The following is a 21,109-nucleotide window of genomic DNA, read 5'->3' as shown; positions in this document are numbered from 1 at the left end:
CATGACATGTTCAAGCTACCGGCCTATATTAATATTAAAATAGTGATAACACTTAGCTGTGAGACACAGCATTTTGTGCTCGTATGTTACATAAAAGACGGTATAGCTTCACATAATTACTAGCCTAAATTGACTTAGAGATGTAAAGGTCTCTAAGTGTCCGAATCATTAAAAATATAAGTATGTACAATAAAATAAAAATAATAAAATGAATAAATACTTAGGGATGTAAAGGTCTCCAAGTGTCAGAATCATTAAAAATAAAATAAATAATTACTTAGAGATGTATATGGTCTCCAAGTGTCCAAAACTAAAATTAAATTAAACAATATAATCAAGCGAGAACATGATTGTCTCATGTGTCAATTCTACTGGACACTAGCATATTTAATTTACAATGAAAAAACAATATTTATTGAACTCTTATCATACTATCGAAATCAAGCTACAGGCTTAAAGGCATCTCTATCGTGTATAAAATCATTTACAGTGTAGTACGCCTTACTTAACAAGGAGCGCTTAATGTGTGACTTAAATTTGGTAAGTGGTAAATTCGCTATGTCAGTAGGGACTTTGTTATAAAAACGTGTACAGTTCCCGACGAAAGACGTACTAACCTTACGGAGGCGGTGGGCGGGCACAGCAAGTTTATGTTTGTTTCTAGTGTTATAGTTATGGATGTCACTGTTAAGCTTGAATTCGTGGATGTTTTTCCGAACATACATAATATTCTCAAGTATGTATTGAGATGCAATGGTAAGAATGTTAACCTCTTTGAATTTCTCTCTCAGAGATACTCGAGCGCCCAGTCCATAGATGGAACGTACAGCTCGTTTTTGCAGCACAAATATTGTCTGAATGTCTGCCGCTTTTCCCCACAACAGAATTCCATACGACATAACACTATGGAAATAACTAAAGTATACCAGCCTGGCCGTCTCTACGTTTGTTAGCTGTCTGATTCTCCTCACTGCATAGGCTGCTGAACTGAGTTTGCCGGCTAGAGTGGCTATATGTGCATGCCATTGCAGTTTTGAGTTAAAGTGACTCCCAGGAAAACAGTTCGATCTTCAAATTCCAGCGTATCACCTTTTATTTTAATCTTGCTGTTAGTTACCTGCTTGACGTTAGGTAGCGTAAACTTGATGCATTTGGTTTTCTTGGCGTTCAAAAGCAAATTGTTTGCCGTAAACCAGTTTACTACGGTAGATAGCGCTTCATTAATGCTATCGAAGCTATTTTCCTTTCTGTCCACTTTAAATATAAGGGAAGTGTCATCTGCGAATAACACTATATCATGTCTATCTTGCACAACTTTTGGTAAATCATTAATGTATACCAAAAACAGGAAGGGACCAAGAATTGAACCTTGAGGCACTCCGAGGGCTACCGGGGACCCCGCTGATTGAGCTCCATTAATAACTACTCGCTGAGTTCTATCCGAAAGGTACGATGAGACTAGGTCAAGGGCACTAGCCTTTATCCCATAGCGGCTTAATTTTCTCTTTAATTTTTCGTGATCAACGCAATCAAATGCCTTTGACAGATCACAGAAAATTCCCACAGCATCTTGAGCTTTTTCCCAAGCGTCAAAGATGTGTTTTAGAAGTACCGCACCGGCGTCAGTAGTAGATCGACCTCTGGTAAAACCAAATTGATTGCTATCCAGCAGTTTATTTCTGTTGAAATGTGACAATAGTTGATTCAGAATAAGTTTCTCGAACACTTTGCTTAATGCCGGTAGTATTGAAATTGGTCTAAAGTTCGCTGGATCTGTTTTCGTTCCTGATTTAAACAGCGGGATGATTTTACTATGTTTCATAATATCTGGAAAAATACCAGCATCAATGCATCTGTTGAAAATCTCAGCCAAGTATGGTGTAATCGATTCAATAATGGAATGTAATACTTTGACTGACAGGCCCCAAAGATCTTCTGTTTTCTTTAAATTTAATGACCTAAAAGTCTTAAGAACAGTGTTCGGAGTGACATATGAAAATTTGAAGATTTCTGTACATGCCGCCACATTTGTCTTCAAAATTTCTTCAGCGACGTCTGGCGATGAATTAAGAGCCTTTGTCGTTTCTACCGGTATATTCGAGAAAAACCGCTCAAAATGATCTGCCACTTCACGATCGGAACTTACTAAAGTGTCAGCAATTCGTAGGTTGTAGTGCGGATCCTTCATTTTACGTTTTCCAGTTTCATTGCTGATTACTTGCCATACAGTTTTAACTTTATCACTAGAATTTAGGATCTTTTTGGACAAAAAATCAGCTTTCGCGGCGACACACATCATCTTAAAAGATTTAGAAAAATTCTTAACGTACTCCAGAAATTCCGGCCTTTTATCAGTTGCTTTTAAATCATATAAGTCGTAGAGTCGGCGTCTTTTCTCGTGAATATCCGGCGTAGCCCAGTCGCTAAATTTAGTCTTGGTCTTACCTTGAACCTTCTTCTGAATGAAACAGGCATCAAATTCCTTTTTAATACAGTTAAACAACTCGGAACTCAAACAATCGGGGTCTTCCTGAGTACATGAAAGATAACATAATTATTTAGTGATATTACGATTGAATAAATCTAGGCGCCTTTCGGAAATCGGCCTGCACATAGTATCTTGAGGAATTTCTTCAGTTTTCCCGCTGAAAGAAGCTTTTAGTCCACAGTGGTCAGAACTTAGGTTGTTAATAACAGATTTACTAATCGCATCCCTGTTACTAAAGATGTTATCTATACATGTAGCACTGGTTGCTGTGATTCGAGTGGGCTCACAAAATAAGTTATCTAAATTAAAAGATTTGAAAGTATTTAGTAACCTTCCACAAGTTGGCGAATTTTCAAGCAAGTTAATATTAAAATCGCCACAAACAATTATAATTTTCTGAGTTCTAAAAACACTACTAAGTACTTCATCTATCACAGATTCAAATAAGTTATAGTCCGCCGAAGGGGGCCTGTACACGCATACAATTATAAATTGTTCCAACTCAACACAGGAAAGTTCTATATGCCGTTCCACAGACATGTCAACAATGTCTCTACGCTCCTTACATTTTAAATTATGTTTCACTAATATCAATGACCCGCCGCGATTGCAGGATCTCCTAAAAAAAGAACTTACTACACTATGATTATTAAAATTAAACATAAATTCATGACCTTTAAGCCAGTGCTCAGTAACACAGAGAATGTCAACATTCGTGGACTGTAAAAACAGATCAATTTCAAGTTCCTTACAGGTAAATCCTTGGATATTTTGATGAACTAAATACAGTACATCGGCTTTACTAAATATACTAGCATCACAGTGATCAATAGGAACGGAGCCGGCCGGTGCACACGTTGTCGGAGCGGTTAGTTTAAATACATATTTTAGTTTTACCTTTAACCCAGGTGTTTCAGAATCAGGCTCCACCTTCAGAGCCATAGAGAACATGTCCTTATTCTGATGTCGCTCCTTGATGATGACTCCCTTGCCGGACGGATAGATGGTGCTCTTCAAATGTGGAGGTAGTGTCTTGCCGTATAACCTGAGGCCTGGCTTTTCGGACGGGATTGTCAGGAGAGCTAGAAAGGGAAATTTTTAAGATATCTTTCTTTATAAGATATGGTGTTATGATATAATTGTCAAATTGTGGTATATCAATTTAATGCAAAGATGCCCAGGCAGGTATAATTTTAATGTTCAATATGTGAATGTATGTAATCGAATGACATTAAATGACATTTCTGCATAACAACGCAGTTTTAAGCCAACTGTTGAGTTTGTTTACTATGCACAAGACTTTTTTTATAAATTCGTGCATCCCCTCAATCGTCCAATGGTGCGTCCAGATCAGGCGAATACATCACTAATGCGCCATTATCGCTCGCTCGCACGCAGCAGCGTGTATTTCTGATTACAATGAGCATATCGTAATCGTAAACAAAATAAAAAAGCGTTATCACGGCGCGTTCGTCAGGTCTAGACAAACCTTTAGCCAGAAAGCCCAGTATGTTGAATTGTAAACCTTCTTACCTTCGTGATAGAGTGTAACTTTCCCTGCGCGCATACACAGTTGCGCAGTCTTGGGCTGCCCGTTGAGACCGCTCACCTCGCACATGGTCAAGTTGTGAGCTTCGAGTACCAGTTCACCCATCTGACCGGGGACTACTCGTTTATTCGCATCCTGATAATATATACACACAAATTGGGTACATTAATGTTGTATTAAGCAGAACCGTCTGCACCTTAACGATACCACAAAGCTTAGAAATAAATGAAAAGTGAAAAAATTGATTGTATCGCGAGATACTCGAACTCGCGACTCTGGATCACTAGACCCATCGCTCTGCCAACTGAGCTACCGAGATTTCACTTGATGACAGCGAATATGCGCCTTGGGGAGGCGACAAGCGACATCTGCCGTGAGAGTATACACTTCTACCGGAATTTCAGTCAGTCAAATCACTAGGTATAATTTTAAATTTCAGTGCATTTTTCGCTTCAAGCAGGTCTTGACACGAGTTCAAGAATTAAGGTTTAAGGTAAATGTATTAGTACTTGACATAAAAAGCGTTCCTTTCCAGAAGCCCTTTCATAGTCTTTGTTTAGATAAATGTATGTATAAAAATATATAGTCTGTCTTACCCGCACGGGTGCGTAAATAGTAAGCAATCCTTTTCCGACGTTGAAAGTGAGACAAAAGTTGTGCGTCTCCTTCTTCTCGTACAGACTAGGCTTGTTAACGCCGAGTCCCTTCTTTAGTTTGTTATCGTACGTCGAATAGTACAAGTTTTCTTCTTCCGAAGCTGAGCTTCCAGAGTCTGAATCTAAAAGGGAAACAAAATTGAGAAATATTTATGAGTACATTAATAGGGTATTTGACTGGATATAAAATAGATTATTTCACTCCATGCATGAAATAAAGCATCAGATAATTACTAGAAAAACATAGATAGCAGTTATTTTTCAACAAAAGTTCTATTTAATAAATCGGATAGAAATATAAAAAGTAGGTGAGTGGACCATGACGACATGACTCGACATGTTTTATATATAAATTCCATATTATTAGCAAATCGTTTTGACAGTTCTAAAAAAGAAGCTGATTTGACTAGTAGGAAAATACCCTATTAGCTGTATAACAGTCAGTAACCTAGGCTAGGTTGATTTAGAGGGGCGATTTAACATTCTCTCTCCTGAAATTCTATTGTATCTTTGTTTCTATTGATAAATTATACTGTAATAGTTACCATATCCAGAACCCTTGCACATTCCGAAAGCCGGATAAATGGTCCCGTACATGAGCGGGCTGATCTCAAACGGGTCTACTATCTGAGGCTCCCAAAGCAACAGATCCGAATTGATCCGGTTGTAAATTATTTCGTACAACTGCTTTGATCTGGAAAAAGCATGTTATGTTACATAAGAGTTATGATTTTGAAAGAACATATTTAACCCATCCTCGAGTGACAGCCAAAGACAATGTCAAAAGCCTTTATAGTTCGTTTTTTTTAGCATTAGAAAGAAGGTAAGCGATCTTCACATGTATTTTAATTGAAAAACGCTTTTTAAAAATCAGTAACTTATACTTATGAAAGCAGAAGAATATAAATGATCGTATTAGATTCATAATTGTTTTTAAACATGTTTTTAAATTAAAAGACACATCAAGATTGTTTACCTTTTTTCTAATGCTAAAAAAACGAAGTATAAGTCCCAGGCGTTTTTGAATTTCCATACATTGTACCTATATGAAATCGCGTGAGCGATATCTCGTCCGTGGGACTTATTGTTAGAGTTAACTTCTGCCAAACCATTTCGCGGCCGCGAAATTCTAGGGGTTAAATCTAAGCATTTTTACAAATGATGCTTAGGTAAATGGTTTAGTTGTTTTTGTCAATACTTACTCGAGTTGTAGACTGAGTATAGGCAGGTTGAAGTCTAGGTGGATAGAAGAGTGTTCTATGGCACTGTTACTGAAGTCGTTCATTTCCTCCGCATTCCCAGGAACTATTAATTCTTCATCTTGTCCTGTGAAACACAATAAATAAATATTATAGGACATTTTTACACAAATTAAGCCCCACAGTAAACTCAAGAAAGCTTGTGTTGTGGGTACTCAGACAACGATATATATAATATACATCCCAAATAGTTAGTTTCCGATTCTCTTTCAACACTATTCAACAATATTCTATTTAGATGAACTTTAATTTCACTTTAAATATTACATCGTAGCAGAGGCAGTATATAATAGTCGCCATCAGATATATCGGAGCGGCCAAGGTGATCACTGATCAGAAATATCTGAACACGCACTCTACCGCCTTGGGAATAGAGGCGTGTTCAGATATTTGTGAGCGCCTTGGCTGCTTCGATATATCTGATGGCGGCTGTACAATGTAATTAGATTATTGAAATCGACCAAATACTGTTATAGGAATTGAGTTCAAAATTGTTACGGGTTAATTTTGCAAACGCCACAATAGACACAAGGACAAACTTATTTAACTAAATAGTGTTTACACAGGAATTAAGTCAGACAAAATTCTGGTTTCTCACTTGGCAGAAAGATACCATAAGCAAATGCGCTGGGCAACCCGGCGATAATTTGGCTGAGGTACTGTTTCATTACAATGCTCATACAGTCAGAACTCAGAACACCATATGGTGGTTCATCCTGAAATAGGCCACTCAGCAGGAATTGAGTTGTCTTTTTCACTAATGTCATGACGTGTACTCACCGTGCGGGCTGCCCTCGTGTTTCGTAAAGCTCTGGTGTGCAGTTTTCTTGGCACTAAAGGGGCTAGGCTGGGAGCTGTGCAAATTGTTCATTATGTACATCGAAGTGGTCATAGGGTTGGTGCTGACGGGCTCAAACGCTGCCTCTTCGTGGAGCGAGTCGAATGGGCCCTTGGCCGTTTTACTTGGCTTAAAAGTTAGGGTAATCCTGAAAAATAAAAGTTTCGATTTTTTTACCATAACTCACAAACCGTGCATCTTCAAATGAATATCTGAAATATAAGATATAATTTAAAGAAACTTACATGGGCAATGGTGCTGTGATATCACCTTTTAGGACATCCCCGGCAAATGCGTCATCCATAGTAGTTTTAGCTATGTGAGTGCCTGAAGATGTTTCGTTTTCCTAAAAAAATGATATGTTATTCAATTAAAAGTGAACAGTGATAAACCATGCTTAATTATACGACGAATGAGCTAAGTTTGATGTGTAAACGAAGATTCTATGAACGTTATATGTAAATTCCTGGTGGTGTGAGTTGTTATTTATTACTCAAATAAGTGACACAGCATTACAGTAAAAACCAAGGCACTGTGAAACTACAAAACAAAAATACAAGAAAACAAATTACTACAAACAAAAACTATTGACAAATTAGCCTATTATTATTAAACTATTGGATCGTATGGATTCGAAATAAATATATACATAATTGAATTGAATTAAACATATGATTTGGGTGACGAAATAACAGCGTCGCTCCGTTGCGTCTGACGTGATGATTCGGCAGGTTGCCCCGGAACCGCGGAAACACTAGGTAATTTCGTCATTATATACCTAATAACGAAATCTTCACCAAGACCAAGTTACTGTTTATTAAATAAAACGCACCTATTCTTGCTGAAATACTGAACGTTTCGTTTTTTTTAATAAAAAATACTAAAAATGAAATATTTGACGTTTTTAAGTACCAAATCTTGACATCCGCATTCGCATTCGCGGATGTCAAAAAATCTGCATCCGCAACATCCCTGCCGAACAGTTATATTATACTGTATTAGCTACGAGAATCAGCACGTTCGTGGTAGTCAGTTTCACTCCAGCACTGTGTGCTCATAGTGCAAAAACATTATGTGAACTTATCGAGAGTTCCAAGCTGCCCGTTAACTGTTGTAATAAAGCTCTTCTTGTAATGGTCTCTTCGATGTTACTTATGTTTATAAGTACGATGATATATTTTCTCACACTTACATAATAGTAAAGGTCTAGACTCATAGCTTTAACAGTGACGGTGGTCGGCTGCGGGCGACCGCTGGGCGTCTGTTGTGAGTTGATGTTCACTTTCTGGAACTTGAACACGAGGAAATCTGGTCGCACGCGGCGCACCTCGCGGCTGATGCCTGGCCGGAGATCCACTATTGGGAACCTGAGAAAAGCGTTAAGCATTGTGTTTAACATTTACTACTTGGGTTGTACACACACGCAAAGAAACAGAGGGAAAACGGTAGAAATTAAAATGTTTTGTGTTTTTTCAAAAGTTAATGATAACTTATATCGCCATAACTCATCTCCAGTGTAGTTTTGGTCTGCACCAAAATTGTGGTAATCTGTTTTACCGAGGTTCTTATTTTTGGATGGGACCCCATTTACTATAAGCTACTACTATATTAAAACTTCTCTGCTTTCTTAATTCGGTCCACAATAGGTATGTCCCATGTGTACAAAGGTTTAGTTTCGGTTTATATTAAAGTGGCGAGGCTGTGGTGGACGGTCCGTTGAAGAACGTAGCTGACATGCGCTCTATTATTGTCAGTTCGTACCTATATGTACCAACATACCTCAATGTAGCGTTAAGGTCCGGGCAGTGCAGGGTGCAGTTGAACTGATTCTGCACGTTGTTCGGCGCTGGCGAGGCTGTGGTGGACGGTCCGTTGAAGAACGTGGCGGACATGCGCTCTATTATTGTCAGTTCGTATATGTACCAACATACCTCAATGTAGCGTTAAGGTCCGGGCAGTGCAGAGTGCAGTTGAACTGATTCTGCACGTTGTTCGGCGGTGGCGAGGCTGTGCAGGACGGTCCGTTGAAGAACGTAGCGGACATGCGCTCTATTATTGTCAGTCCGTATATGTACCAACATACCTCAATGTAGCGTTAAGGTCCGGGCAGTGCAGAGTGCAGTTGAACTGATTCTGCACGTTGTTCGGCGGTGGCGAGGCTGTGCAGGACGGTCCGTTGAAGAACGTAGCGGACATGCGCTCTATTATTGTCAGTTCGTATATGTACCAACATACCTCAATGTAGCGTTAAGGTCCGGGCAGTGCAGAGTGCAGTTGAACTGATTCTGCACGTTGTTCGGCGGTGGCGAGGCTGTGCAGGACGGTCCGTTGAAGAACGTAGCGGACATGCGCTCTATTATTGTCAGTTCGTATATGTACCAACATACCTCAATGTAGCGTTAAGGTCCGGGCAGTGCAGAGTGCAGTTGAACTGATTCTGCACGTTGTTCGGCGGTGGCGAGGCTGTGGTGGACGGTCCGTTGAAGAACGTGGCCGACATTCGCTCTATTATAGTCAGTTCCACGTCTATGTAGCATGGAAGACATTTTACCCTGTAATTAAATAGAATTGTGTGTGAAGTCCAAGTCTACCTGATGGTAGTTTGGACTATCGTTCCAAGATTTAAGATTAAAGCTATAAATAAAACACAGTCGCCTGTCTCTGACAAAATTGATGTTAAATGACCAGTGTCTGTAATTCATTCCTGTGAGTAAGCTATTCATTATTGGCCACCTATTTAAGTTTGGTTTGAATTGGTAAGAATTTATTTATACAAAGATGTGAAGTAATCGTACTGCTAGAGAAAAACGCCATTACAAACGGAACGTCTGCGAGAGCTCTGAAACCAGGGCTATAACCGCGAAAATCGAAGTACGCAAATTGCGGGCATTTTTCTCTGTCACTCTACGCCTTCATTAGAGTAAAGCGAAAGATCTAGGGGATCGGACGCGAATTTCGGTTTTCGCAAATTATAATATGGTGGACTTACACAACATCAGTGGTGGGATATACGAGCTTCTTCTCCCCAGCGACGCGCATGTATTTGGATGTTTGTTTGAGGTTGATCCTGATGTCGGGTCTCGGCGGCGCTTTGGCGTCCTCGTCATCTGTTTGAAAGAAAGAAAGAAAATAAATTTATTTACGTCAAACCAAACCAGTTAATTACATAGAAGTCATAGAATATATAGATGAGATAGACGTTAAAAAGGAATGACATAGACACGGCATTATTCATAAACGTCTGCTAAGTTAATCAGCTGATGATCATCGTTTGTCCCGCTCTATGGCATAACGACAGATAGAGACAAATGAGGATTATCAACTGATTAAGTTTTTGAATAACGCCATTAAAGTGTTACTTAAAGAAATCTAGATGATTTCTGATTTGGGCCGCGTCTAAAAGTATGGCTCGATTAGTAATAACAAATCTCTGAAAAATGTCATTACTGGTACACGTTTTCAATTTTTATTACCGATTGTATTTTTCTGTGTACTATTTATTAAAACGATTCTAAAGAGCCCAAACTAAATAAGGTTGTGGAGTAAATTCTATTGACATCTTCGATCAGCGATCTTCATGATCAGACTAGACTGTGACTACCATACCATTGCATTGTCACCTAATCTTTGTAGGTACATATGTGAAATTTCTTACTAGGCGTGATTCTAATATAAACAGATACCGGGACAGGGAGAATTAAATAAATTTGGCTGAAGGCCGGAAGAAGCGCTGAATCGGGAGTCATGGAGAACCAGGGAAGAGGCCTTTGCCCAGCGATGGGACACAAATAGGCTAAGAAAAAAAAGATTCTGATAATCTGCTACTAGATTTAAAAACTTAACCCACCTTTGGCTTCAAACCTCAGCAGGTCAAAGCAGTCAGACTCCGTAGTGCCACTCTCGGACTGGTAGTACAAGCATTCCTGTATCAGTAGTTGTTGTATGGCAGCTTCGCACACGGTCTGACTGCCGCGCGTCGTCACCTTCTCGCTTCCGTCTAACGTCATCTCTGAGGCCATGAGCCTGGACAGGAAAACATTAAACAAGTAAGTACAACATAATTAAGTATTTATTTCTTTTATTAGTTTTAATTTATTTACTTTATACTTAATTTTAATAATAGTTTATAAGTTTTGTTATTAAATTATCCCTTTTATTTAAAAAAAAAAAACAAGTAAGCTTTCAAAGCTTTATGTTATTTTTGGGTGATTCGGAGTTTTATTGAAACAGTTGCTTAGATGATCTTATGCGACATAGCCAACATAAAGTTAGGTACGGAGCACGTCCTTATTTCTATGGTAATAAAGATGTGTTAGCGTTAAGATATATTTGGCTACTTTGGCCGTTACTATCTCTTTGATACTGAATGTTGAAAATTATTCTACTTCTTGATTTTATTTCGTTTCGTGTTGATAAAGTGATAATATATTTTACCTTAAATGGTTTCTACCGGCAGCATCTTGAATGGCTTTATTAGTCACGGGGATATCTTGTAATGTCTCGAAGAACTTATTTGATATCTCTTGCATTTTGCTAGCACTGACCGGTGATATGCAGTCAGAACTTAGTGGAGCGGAGACTAGAATATCCTGAAAAAAAAAATTACAATTATTTTATAATTATGTAAGTGCCAAAAGCTTAATTAAATTGCGCTACACTCACGTTCATACACTTTTTTCCAAAACGACACAATTTTTTTATCGTACCTAATTTATGTTTTGTTTATCTGTACGAACCTTATGTAAAAGTACGCAGGACAGCGAGGCAACCCTAAAACTCATATGAGATACTTCTGCTGTAGGATCGCCATCAATGTGCGGCACTGGAACAAGCAAAAGCAAACCTTAAACATAAGACCGTAAAGTCCAATTCCACACGTTCGTAATTTCACTACCTTCAAAGTGTTGAATCAAATTAAAAGTTATCTTATTCTAATTGCCTTTAAGTTGAAAATCGATCAATTACCTTTTTTATTCCTTTTAATTCGTGGCTGCACCGTAGGGATGTTTACGCTGGACGTTATACTTGCGCTCATCGAGCTTACTGAAGACGAGAAACTCTCAGCCATTTGGCCGGGTGACGTCATGGGATGGAAGTTGTCACCTTCTGGGTCACTTTCTTCTGCAACGGAATATGTGATCAAGTTAAGCAGATATCTGGTTAGGTTAACTATTAAAAGTTGTGTATTCGAATTTTGATTATAGTAGTAAGTATTGATAATGATTTTTTTAAATTCCTATTTCATAACACAAACAATTTATTTTCTGTGTTTAGGGTTCCATACCTCAATAGGAAAAAACGGAACCTGGTTGTCCGACCATTCCCCCCCCCCCCTGCCCCTTTATCTCCGAAATTACTGGGTCTAAAATTTTGAAAAAAATACACAAAATAGTTCTTTACCTATAAATTACAGGAAAACCTATTAGAAATGTGCAATCAAGCGTGAGTCGGACTTAATGTACGGAACCCTTGGAACGCGAGTCTGACTTGCACCTGGCCGTTTTTTTCTTACCGAAGCTAGGTCCGGACCAGCCATACATGCCAGTCCTGGGCTTCGCGTTGTCCTTCTCAAAGTTACCCAGCAGCTGAGCTTCTATCAACTGGAAGTCTGCCGGCCGCATCGGCTTGCACTGCAAATTACTGCCGCTTGGACGAAGTGGTACATTGCTGGAATAATACAAATTATATTATTATGTAACGCTCATTTGATTTAGAATTAAAGTTACGGTCAAAGAAGATACGGTTAATGATCATTGCACTAAATTCCCTCATTAGATAAATAAGGCCTCATTTATAAATCCACAGTCAAGCATATCACATGTTTAAACATGGAAGTCTTATAATGTTCTTTGCATTGATAAAAATAGGTTAAAGGGCGAGGCATGAACGCTACGCGGTGGGCTACTCGATGTAGCGTAGCTGCGCGTGAGGAAAAAAACAATAGGAAATGATCCTGGTACCCTTATGATTTTTCAAAACCAAGGATTCGCATAATAAATTAGGAAAAAGCGATTAAGACTAAGGGAAATTTGCTAATGGGTAATAAATATGTTTGTTTAATGGGTATTTAGAATGAATATTACCTTCTATCTTCTAAATCTGGTTGATTCAGTGCATTGACTAGTTCTATCAACGTATGTAACTGCCTAGGAGATATAAATACAATAAATGATCCTAATAACATCTTGAGTTCCACCATGGGTCCTTCAACTTCCTCGGAATGTTTCATTTTGAGGGACAATTCTTGGTGACCGGTCAATTTAGCAAATAGTATGGGCTCTGGTTGGCTAGCCTTCTCCTCTGGTGTTGTTTCCCTAGACAGTTCTGGATGAGATGTCACTTCTTCAATAAGTTCTTTGATAGGATCGGATTCTATAGTTGATATGACACTTCTAGTTTCATAGAAAACATCTGAGATCATGCTTTGGTTGTTCGTGTCTGTAGCTTCTGCTTGGCTATTTTCAGCCTTATCTGCTTGTGATGAGACTGATTTTTCAAGTACAAGGCTCCGGGCCATTGTCCGTAGTTTGGACGGAAACTCGTCCGTGTATAGGGTGACACCTTCAAATTTGATCTTTTTGTTAGAGTATGTGGCTACAATGTAGGTTTTAGTTTTTTCCGGGTCAGTGACGTCTGGAGTGGGCTCGTTTCCTGCTTCGTCGTAGTAGTCAATTCTGGAATTTTATTCTGTCATTAAAAATAAATACCTTTGTGATTTACGAAACTTACCAATACCTAAACCGTTTTTTAAATGTTAGTAAAGTAAAAATCTATGTGATGAATCTTATGAGTTTGTATTAAGTATGAAAATCGACTTACTTAATGTAGATTATACAATTAGCTAATTACAGGAAGACATGTTAATAACTCGACATACACTTTCAACGCCACGCCTATTATACATAACGCGCCATTGTAATCCTTATTGGAATGCATCAAGGTCGATATTACACTGTAACCGTGCGTGTCTGTGGACGTGCTTGGCGGTCAAAGGGTTAAGTGTTAAATATATTTAAAAAAAGCGGATTTCGGCATAATATTATCATTGGATTGACATAAATTACAAGGTTATCAGCTGATAGTCTAGTAGGCACGCATGTTATAATCATATGCGTGAAGGTCACTACCGATGAGGAAGTTTGCAATAAAGAATATGAATTAATCAATGAAAAATCGAAGAAACCATATTATTCAATATACTCACTTCTCTATGTGTATTTCTAAGGCAATTCCTTTATTTCCATTCTTGGGAACATGCTCTAATCTTATCTTCGTGTTGACGAAACGGATTTTTACTCGACTCAAAACTGGAAAGATAAAAATTTTAAATGTACTTAACTATTTTTCTATGTTGCCGGACAGGCGAACAACGCGTCCAAAGGTGCCATGATTAATTGCTTATACTCTTGCGGCCCACCACAAAAGTCAAATTTGAATCAATGATATTAGAAAGTTGAATTAATTTTGTTTTCGTTTAAGAACCAAACGAACGGAAAAACAACTCTTTTCCATAAATTTCATTGGAGGTAATTTGTACTAGTATTAGAACCGTGGACTGCTAGAGTTTAAGAGATTTTGCAAGTCTTGGGATAAAAAATAAATGCAATGTGGTTATTAAAAAAAATTACTGATGTTATGTACAACCTACGAATATTTTAAATTAGTCTTCGGCAATGTCTACTTTAATTAATTTTGAACAACATGGATGAACTCTGGATGGGTGACCTTTTCATGTTATTGTTTTGTTTCATTTGGTAGGTATTGTAAGTAAAATAACTTAAATAATTAAATTATGATCCACAGTAATTTACTTGTGTTATTTATACTACACTGCAAAAACTCTCTGAAGAAAATACTCGATATAACCAACTGTACAATAAAACAATATTTTCATAAGGTAGAAACCAAAAAGTGTATGTGTCCCTACTTGTGTAAAAATTAATCTCTGGACACTGGTAATGAAGTTGACCACTGTACACTTCACACTAGTGTTTTTACATCACTACATAGTATAAAACAAAGTCGCTTCCTGCTGTCTGTCTGTATGTATGCTTAGATCTTTAAAACTACGCAACGGATTTTGATGCGGTTTTTTTTAATAGATAGAGTGATTCAAGAGGAAGGTTTATGTATAATTTGTTAACCCGTGCGTAGCCGGGGCGGGTCGCTAGTTATTTATAAACAAATGTTAGTTTAAATGTACTGACATAGATCTATAACTTGAGCAAAAAACTCAAGCCCCTTTTTCATAATTATTATATTTTTCTTCATTGTTAAGACACTCCATCAGCAATATGTTTATCCTCTCTTAACTCTTTATAAGGCATTAGAGTGTCAGAAATTATGCAAAATTGAAAGAAAACCAGCAAAGAGTAAAAGCAAATCACGGAAATAAAAGACATCTCATAACTAAACCATGAAAGTAAAATTAGCTCAAGAATGTACTTACTTGAATCTATGGCATGAGCAAACATCTCTATTCCTTCAACGGGGTTGGTTTCCGTGGGAGCAGCCTCTTTCCGGAGACACTCTTCAGCCAGCTGCATGGATGAGGACATGGAGGACCACATGGACTCCAGCATGGTGGATGCTATAAGCAACCAGTTCAGTAAATAAAGAAAATGCAGATTAGATCAAATTATGATCAACATTAAGTCTCATGACTCTTTACTGTGCCAAAATGTATAAGATTATGGGGTAACAATATTATGTTTATCAAACAGGTATAAAACCCTGTGTAACTACAGCATTATTAGCCTATCAGATAATTTAAGTATGCAATAATATTTATGACAAACCTAGAAGATCAAATAGAAATCTAAATATAATGTTTTTAACATTATATTTAGATAAGATAACTTATTAATGTAAACTACTAATAGTTGTTGAGACTAGTTGAATGATAAAGAATTTAACATATATTGTATATGTACAGGACTGTATTTATATAGGTGTTTTAGTCTTTAGTTAGGTATCTAAAACTTTCATTAATATTAATTAATTATAAATTAATTATTACCTGGCTCCGTCGGCACTTTGGGTTGGACTGTGAGCGATAAGCCATTGACCTCAACAATGGAGTCATCGGTGAGTAAAGTGGACCACGGAATCGTCACGGTGATCTTTTGCATCTGCCCATCGACAATTTCAAGTGGCCAATTTTGTGAGTCCCCCAGCTCATTGATTGCCTAGATTGTTTAAATAATATATAAGAACATGAGACGAAGAGTTACAGCTTGGTTTAATAATTAACCCTTGAAATCTTTAAAGGATGACAAAACCCTAATCCTAATATCTTATGAGTCTCTTGACAGTAAATAATTGACTATTTAACTATAGTTCGTTTTTTTAGCATTAGAAATAAGGTAAACAATCTTGATGTGTCTTTTAATTGAAAAACACATTTTAAAAATAAATTACGGCAAATATGTAACAATTATGAATCATTTACGATCATTTATATTCTTCTGCTTTCAAAATAGTTACTGATTTTTAAAAAGCGTTTTTCAATTAAAAGACCTTTCAAGATCGCTTACCTTCTTTCAAGTTCTTTCTAATGCTAAGAAAAACGAACTATAAACAAAGTTGGTTTTTGAATAAAATTAGCTGTGAAAGACAGTCAAAATCAGATGAAAGACCTATTACATATTTTTCAAGTACCTAACATGTGTGACATCAGCATACAGACATAACAATCATAGATTTAAGAAATAATCTTAAGGTTTGTGATAACAGGATAAATTGTCTCATGGATATGTCCATTTTGATTATGAAAATGTGTGCTATCAACATTTACAGAACAAAGCAACTTTAGAGCATGTTACTTTTTCTTCTTTAATTCAGTGCTAAAGTTCTTTGTTGAGATTCGAGCACGTGTTGATTTCGCTTATTGCGCACCAACATTTTACGGGCTAGTAATTTAAAAATAGATTCGGAGTAGTTTAAAAAACGGCGTTAGAAATAAATTTGGTTAGAGATAAAGGAAATATTTACCTCGCAGTCAAGGCTAACGTCGCACACGGTTCCTGTACCATTGTATAGATCGACACTCAGCTGATCAAGAGTTAGTTTTTCTTCCAGGTAATTGCCCAAATAACGCTGGAGCAGATATCTGCAAGCCCTCTTCTTTATGCTCTCAGTCCCCGGCAGATACCACCGCATCTTTAGGGCTGCGGTATGTACATCACACTACAAATTTTCGCTCAATGGACTTTTGTGCGTAATGACTATTGTGATTTTGCGTGTGATTGTCTTGAGAACGTAAATAAACATAACGTTCCGATTCACTCTTCTAATATGCGTTTACCAATGAATAAAATAACTGTAAGTTATAAGCCGTTGCATTCTACTTTTATGATTAATGAATGGAATAGCAATAAATTAATTAGCGCGTAATATGAACAATAAAACAGCAGTAAATTACGAGTTAAACTATAAAATTTATTTTTGGGTTTTGACAAATTGACACTTGCCAATTTTCCATTTTACCGTTTGAGGCATTGAATAAAACGTTAGGTACATAAATATCACAAGAATACATTAAAAAATATTAAAATTGGCAGTGATTTTCATAGCTCTGACTGTGCAAGTATTATTTTAAGCCCCCTCCACACTCGTGCGCGAATCGCGGCGCGAAGCCGCGAACGCGAGTGTGGCGTCGATTCGTAGATCTGCGAATTCGACTGAACTGTTGCCATATAAATGAGAATAATAGCGCCAATCAATCAAGAGACAATTATCAATTGATCATCATCATCATAACTTAAGAGCTTTTTGCTCGTGTCGGTGGAGTAATCGAGACAATGATCATATACTTGGTCAAGCAGATCTTGTCAGTAGAAAAAGGCAGCAAATTTGAAAAATGTAGGCGCGATTGGATATCCTATGGAAAATTTGAATTTCGGACCTTTTTTTGGTCGGGCTAGTATAGTATGAGAACCTTGACTTAACTTAGAACACCGAACGAAACTATTCAAATTCACGTTGATGCAGAGGGCTACTAAGAAAAGCTAAAATTGAAATTTCGTTATGTAGGTACCTCTCTATTGTACGAATATGGAAGAGCGATAGAGAGGCAGCTAACGAAATTTAGATTTTCGTTTTTCGCGACAGAGCCTCAGGCTTTTTCTTGACGTAGAACGGCATTTTCGATAAGCTATCTATATCTTCCAGTGTATCCAGCTCTTCGTCACTAACGTCTTCATATTTTTGTATTGACGGCGGAGTGCACGTAAAAATGTCCAGTTTATAGAACGTTGCACTGCCATGTATTGGAAATAAAATATTAGCGCTAAATTCTTTTGATCCTATATCATTGTAGGCTAGAGCTATAAATTCAGTATTGTTGACTATTAAATGTATTTCTACTCTGGAAACCAGAGAACCTGAAACATAAGAAACCTCGATATTAAGATACCTACAGGAGGTAATAATAATAGTAGGGATGCGTTTTAGGGCATATTCAGTATAGTGTTCAGACAGATTAAGAAAAAGTAGATGTACTTATCATTTTTTATCGCATTTTTTTTCTTCTACGGGGCAGGTCGTTGTCGACAGTCTAAAGTTTAATTATTAATACGAGTATGACACAGTTCCATCGTCTCCCCATATTCGTATCATAGGTACCTATTTGATAATTAAATAGGTAGGTACTGTTACTTACTGTCGTTACTTTGGTAGTATATGTCCAAAACTCTGTTTAATTTGACAGTGGCCCAGATTTGTTGCTCAGAATAAAGTACTCGATCTATTTAACAAAAAGTTACAGTAATATAGCACCCGACCATCTCAACTACTACACGGAGTACATAGTCACATCGAGGTCACTACACATAAGGGCTCCCGAGCAAATGTTGTATGGGAGTGCGAACTTACTCGTATTTCAGTAATACCCACAATTACGACCAGCTCGTGTACATTAAAAACATTGAAAAATATGAACAAAAATTTAGTTTGGACTTTTGGAGTATAACTGAGCTATTTTAATATAAAATGGTGTAAAATACAACCAGTTTGTGATGCTCAAACCATAGCATTTTAGTTTTACAAGTAAAATACACCTGTGTGGTGATTTCGTGCTCTTTGTCAACGCTTCATAATGTGCTGTGATGCTGTCTGATGTGTAGTCTGTGATTATTCCTACATGTATCACTAAAGTGATATTAATTAGTGTGTTTTTGTATAAAAAAAAATTGTGTAAGCGTACTACGTAGGCGAACAACACGCGAACACGAAACGAAGCGGTGCGGCGCGGGGTGAATCAATCCTTTGATACCTATAGAAGTCTCCTACGTGGACGATCTCGTTGCAAACGCGAACGCCGTGGGCCCGCCGCGCTGCACCGGATCGCATGGCCATCTCGCTGGCCCAGCGCTGGGCCATCGTCTAGAGGAGCCATAACACGTACTTAGCGGAGCACTTCTCCAGCGGCACAATTTGTTGGATTACCTGTCGAATCTCACGATATGACGTCACCATAAAGCGTTCTGGCTCATACATCTCATATATGAGCCGTGGGAACTGACAGATTAACTACTGTATATAATGTAAGGTAAGTATGTACCTACTGAATTAGGTTCGTTTACTGAGAAGGTATAAAATGTAATACTTTACTTTTGCAATCTCCCAAGGACAGCAGAATTTTATAATGAGGAAAATGCACGGCTATGATAGTTTTATCAAAATTAATCTGCCACGTGATGGTAACTAAAACTAATAATACTATGGTTCTATGTACCATTTTAACACGTATAAGTTAGTATAATGCACACCGTTGAATGGATAACGTGATCAAGGAGAGCTAGTATTCGCAAACCAAACGCATCGCCTCGTCGGCCACTTACCGCCATAAGTAATTACTTAAATCTATATGACCCTGGAAAGGGTAATATTGTAAATCAGTGATCTTTACTCATTAAACTCATGAAACGACCACTTGGAAATGAAGAGACAGTGCAAGTGTTATTTTAAACGTCAATAAATGTCTATGAAATTATGACCTTTAAAAAACACTGGCACAGTCTGTGCTATCAAAATCGCTGCAGAGTTAGCTTGGCCTGACTCCAGCCAAATGATAGCGCAACAAATTTATCGTGCGAGGTCTTACCTTACGGTACTTACTTACTTAAGGTACTTACCTTTAAAATCGAACTCGGGCAAATGTTTTGTGAATTAGGAATTGTAACTCAGTTTCTAACTAGGTGTTTCTATGGTCTATTGTTATTTGGATCACCTAGAAGATTGTTGTTACTTGGAAGCTTGGAACTAGAAGTGTGTTGTTTAAGTTAGTTCCTTGTTTTGTTTTGCCACTGAAGTCTGTGTATACAGGTTGTTGTAGTTGCAACATAGTACATATCGATATCTGCATGTCGGTTTCAGAACATAAGCATAACGAAACGGTTAATTAAGGCTAGCTAAAGTAAGGACGCTAAGGAATTTCGTACTTTGAACAGCCTGTTCCTATCTCTATCGCACGCGCATAATTATATTGTTGTCCCGCTCGCACAGTGTCATTGACCGCCGGCATCATGATATAATTACCCGCGTGCGATAGAGATAGGAACAGGAAAGGCTCACGGCTAATGACATCGGCGATAAGCTAATAAACAAGTTCTCAGTCGTTATCAATGTGAATTAGCGCTGGTGGCTTAGCGGTAAAGAGTGTGCGACTTTCAATCCGGTGGTCGCGGGTTCAAACCCCGGCTCGTACCAATGAGTTTTTCGGAACTAATGTACGAAATTATCATTTGATATTTACCAGTCGCTTTTCGGTGAAGGAAAACATCGTGAGGAAACCTGACTAATCCCAATAAGGCCTAGTTTACCCTCTGGGTTGAAAGGTCAGATGGCAGTCGCTTTCGTAAAAAGTAGTGCCCACGCCAATTCCTGGGATTAGGTAGTTGCCAAGCGGACCCCAGGCTCCCATGAGCCGTGGCAAAATGCCGGGACAACGCGAGGAAGATGATGAGTCGTTATCAATGTGATTTGTACCTTTTTTCTTTTTATCACTTCCATCCATTGACAATATCTGTCGGTACGATCTATTAAATCATCAGACCAAAATATGTTCATTATAAAAGCAGCAGATTATCTAGCTTGGGCATTATAGCCATACTTAGCTGTATTGCAAATTTCAATTGCACAATTTAATAATACATTATCTTATCTTGTTAGTCATGTAGGTATTTTAATTGAACTCTACTACAGGTAGATATCTATTTAGCACGAAGATAAATTTCTTTTTTTTAATACATATAATATAAGCAGCAATACGTATTGACCGAATTATCGATGGTTGAGGAAAAATCAAACACTAAAATA

General features: G+C 37.7%; 2 protein-coding genes across 2 annotated transcripts in view; both read right to left on the bottom strand.

The window, feature by feature from the left end:
* The window catches only part of LOC134655988 (autophagy-related protein 2 homolog A), a 43,101-nt gene extending 25,919 nt beyond the window's left edge, over positions 1-17,182 (bottom strand). Inside the window, exons 1-20 of the mRNA XM_063511503.1 lie at positions 16,784-17,182; positions 15,810-15,978; positions 15,240-15,380; positions 13,995-14,097; positions 12,874-13,464; positions 12,303-12,457; positions 11,756-11,911; positions 11,527-11,612; positions 11,225-11,379; positions 10,638-10,813; positions 9,780-9,897; positions 9,178-9,342; positions 7,983-8,157; positions 7,036-7,136; positions 6,733-6,938; positions 5,896-6,019; positions 5,239-5,387; positions 4,634-4,815; positions 4,022-4,172; positions 3,386-3,570 (exon numbers count right to left, since the gene is read on the bottom strand). Coding sequence (XP_063367573.1) covers positions 3,386-3,570; positions 4,022-4,172; positions 4,634-4,815; positions 5,239-5,387; positions 5,896-6,019; positions 6,733-6,938; positions 7,036-7,136; positions 7,983-8,157; positions 9,178-9,342; positions 9,780-9,897; positions 10,638-10,813; positions 11,225-11,379; positions 11,527-11,612; positions 11,756-11,911; positions 12,303-12,457; positions 12,874-13,464; positions 13,995-14,097; positions 15,240-15,380; positions 15,810-15,978; positions 16,784-16,951 — 3,456 coding nt within the window. The 5' untranslated portion in view covers positions 16,952-17,182. The remainder of the gene's footprint in view (positions 1-3,385; positions 3,571-4,021; positions 4,173-4,633; positions 4,816-5,238; positions 5,388-5,895; positions 6,020-6,732; positions 6,939-7,035; positions 7,137-7,982; positions 8,158-9,177; positions 9,343-9,779; positions 9,898-10,637; positions 10,814-11,224; positions 11,380-11,526; positions 11,613-11,755; positions 11,912-12,302; positions 12,458-12,873; positions 13,465-13,994; positions 14,098-15,239; positions 15,381-15,809; positions 15,979-16,783) is intronic.
* A 656-nt stretch (positions 17,183-17,838) lies between these two features.
* Positions 17,839-19,632, bottom strand: LOC134655944 (uncharacterized). The gene is made up of 3 exons (XM_063511457.1): positions 19,403-19,632; positions 18,453-18,536; positions 17,839-18,174 (listed from the first exon to the last, which is right to left on the bottom strand). Exons 1-3 carry the CDS (start codon positions 19,527-19,529, stop codon positions 17,879-17,881), a joined length of 507 nt encoding a protein of 168 aa, XP_063367527.1. The 5' UTR covers positions 19,530-19,632; the 3' UTR covers positions 17,839-17,878.
* Between the last annotated feature and the right edge of the window lie 1,477 nt (positions 19,633-21,109).

The sequence above is a fragment of the Cydia amplana genome, chromosome 17 (assembly GCF_948474715.1).
Source record: "Cydia amplana chromosome 17, ilCydAmpl1.1, whole genome shotgun sequence".
In the NCBI taxonomy this organism is placed as follows: domain Eukaryota; kingdom Metazoa; phylum Arthropoda; class Insecta; order Lepidoptera; family Tortricidae; genus Cydia; species Cydia amplana.
Note: the sequence above shows the minus strand (reverse complement) of the source record. Positions and strands in the feature narration are given on the sequence as shown.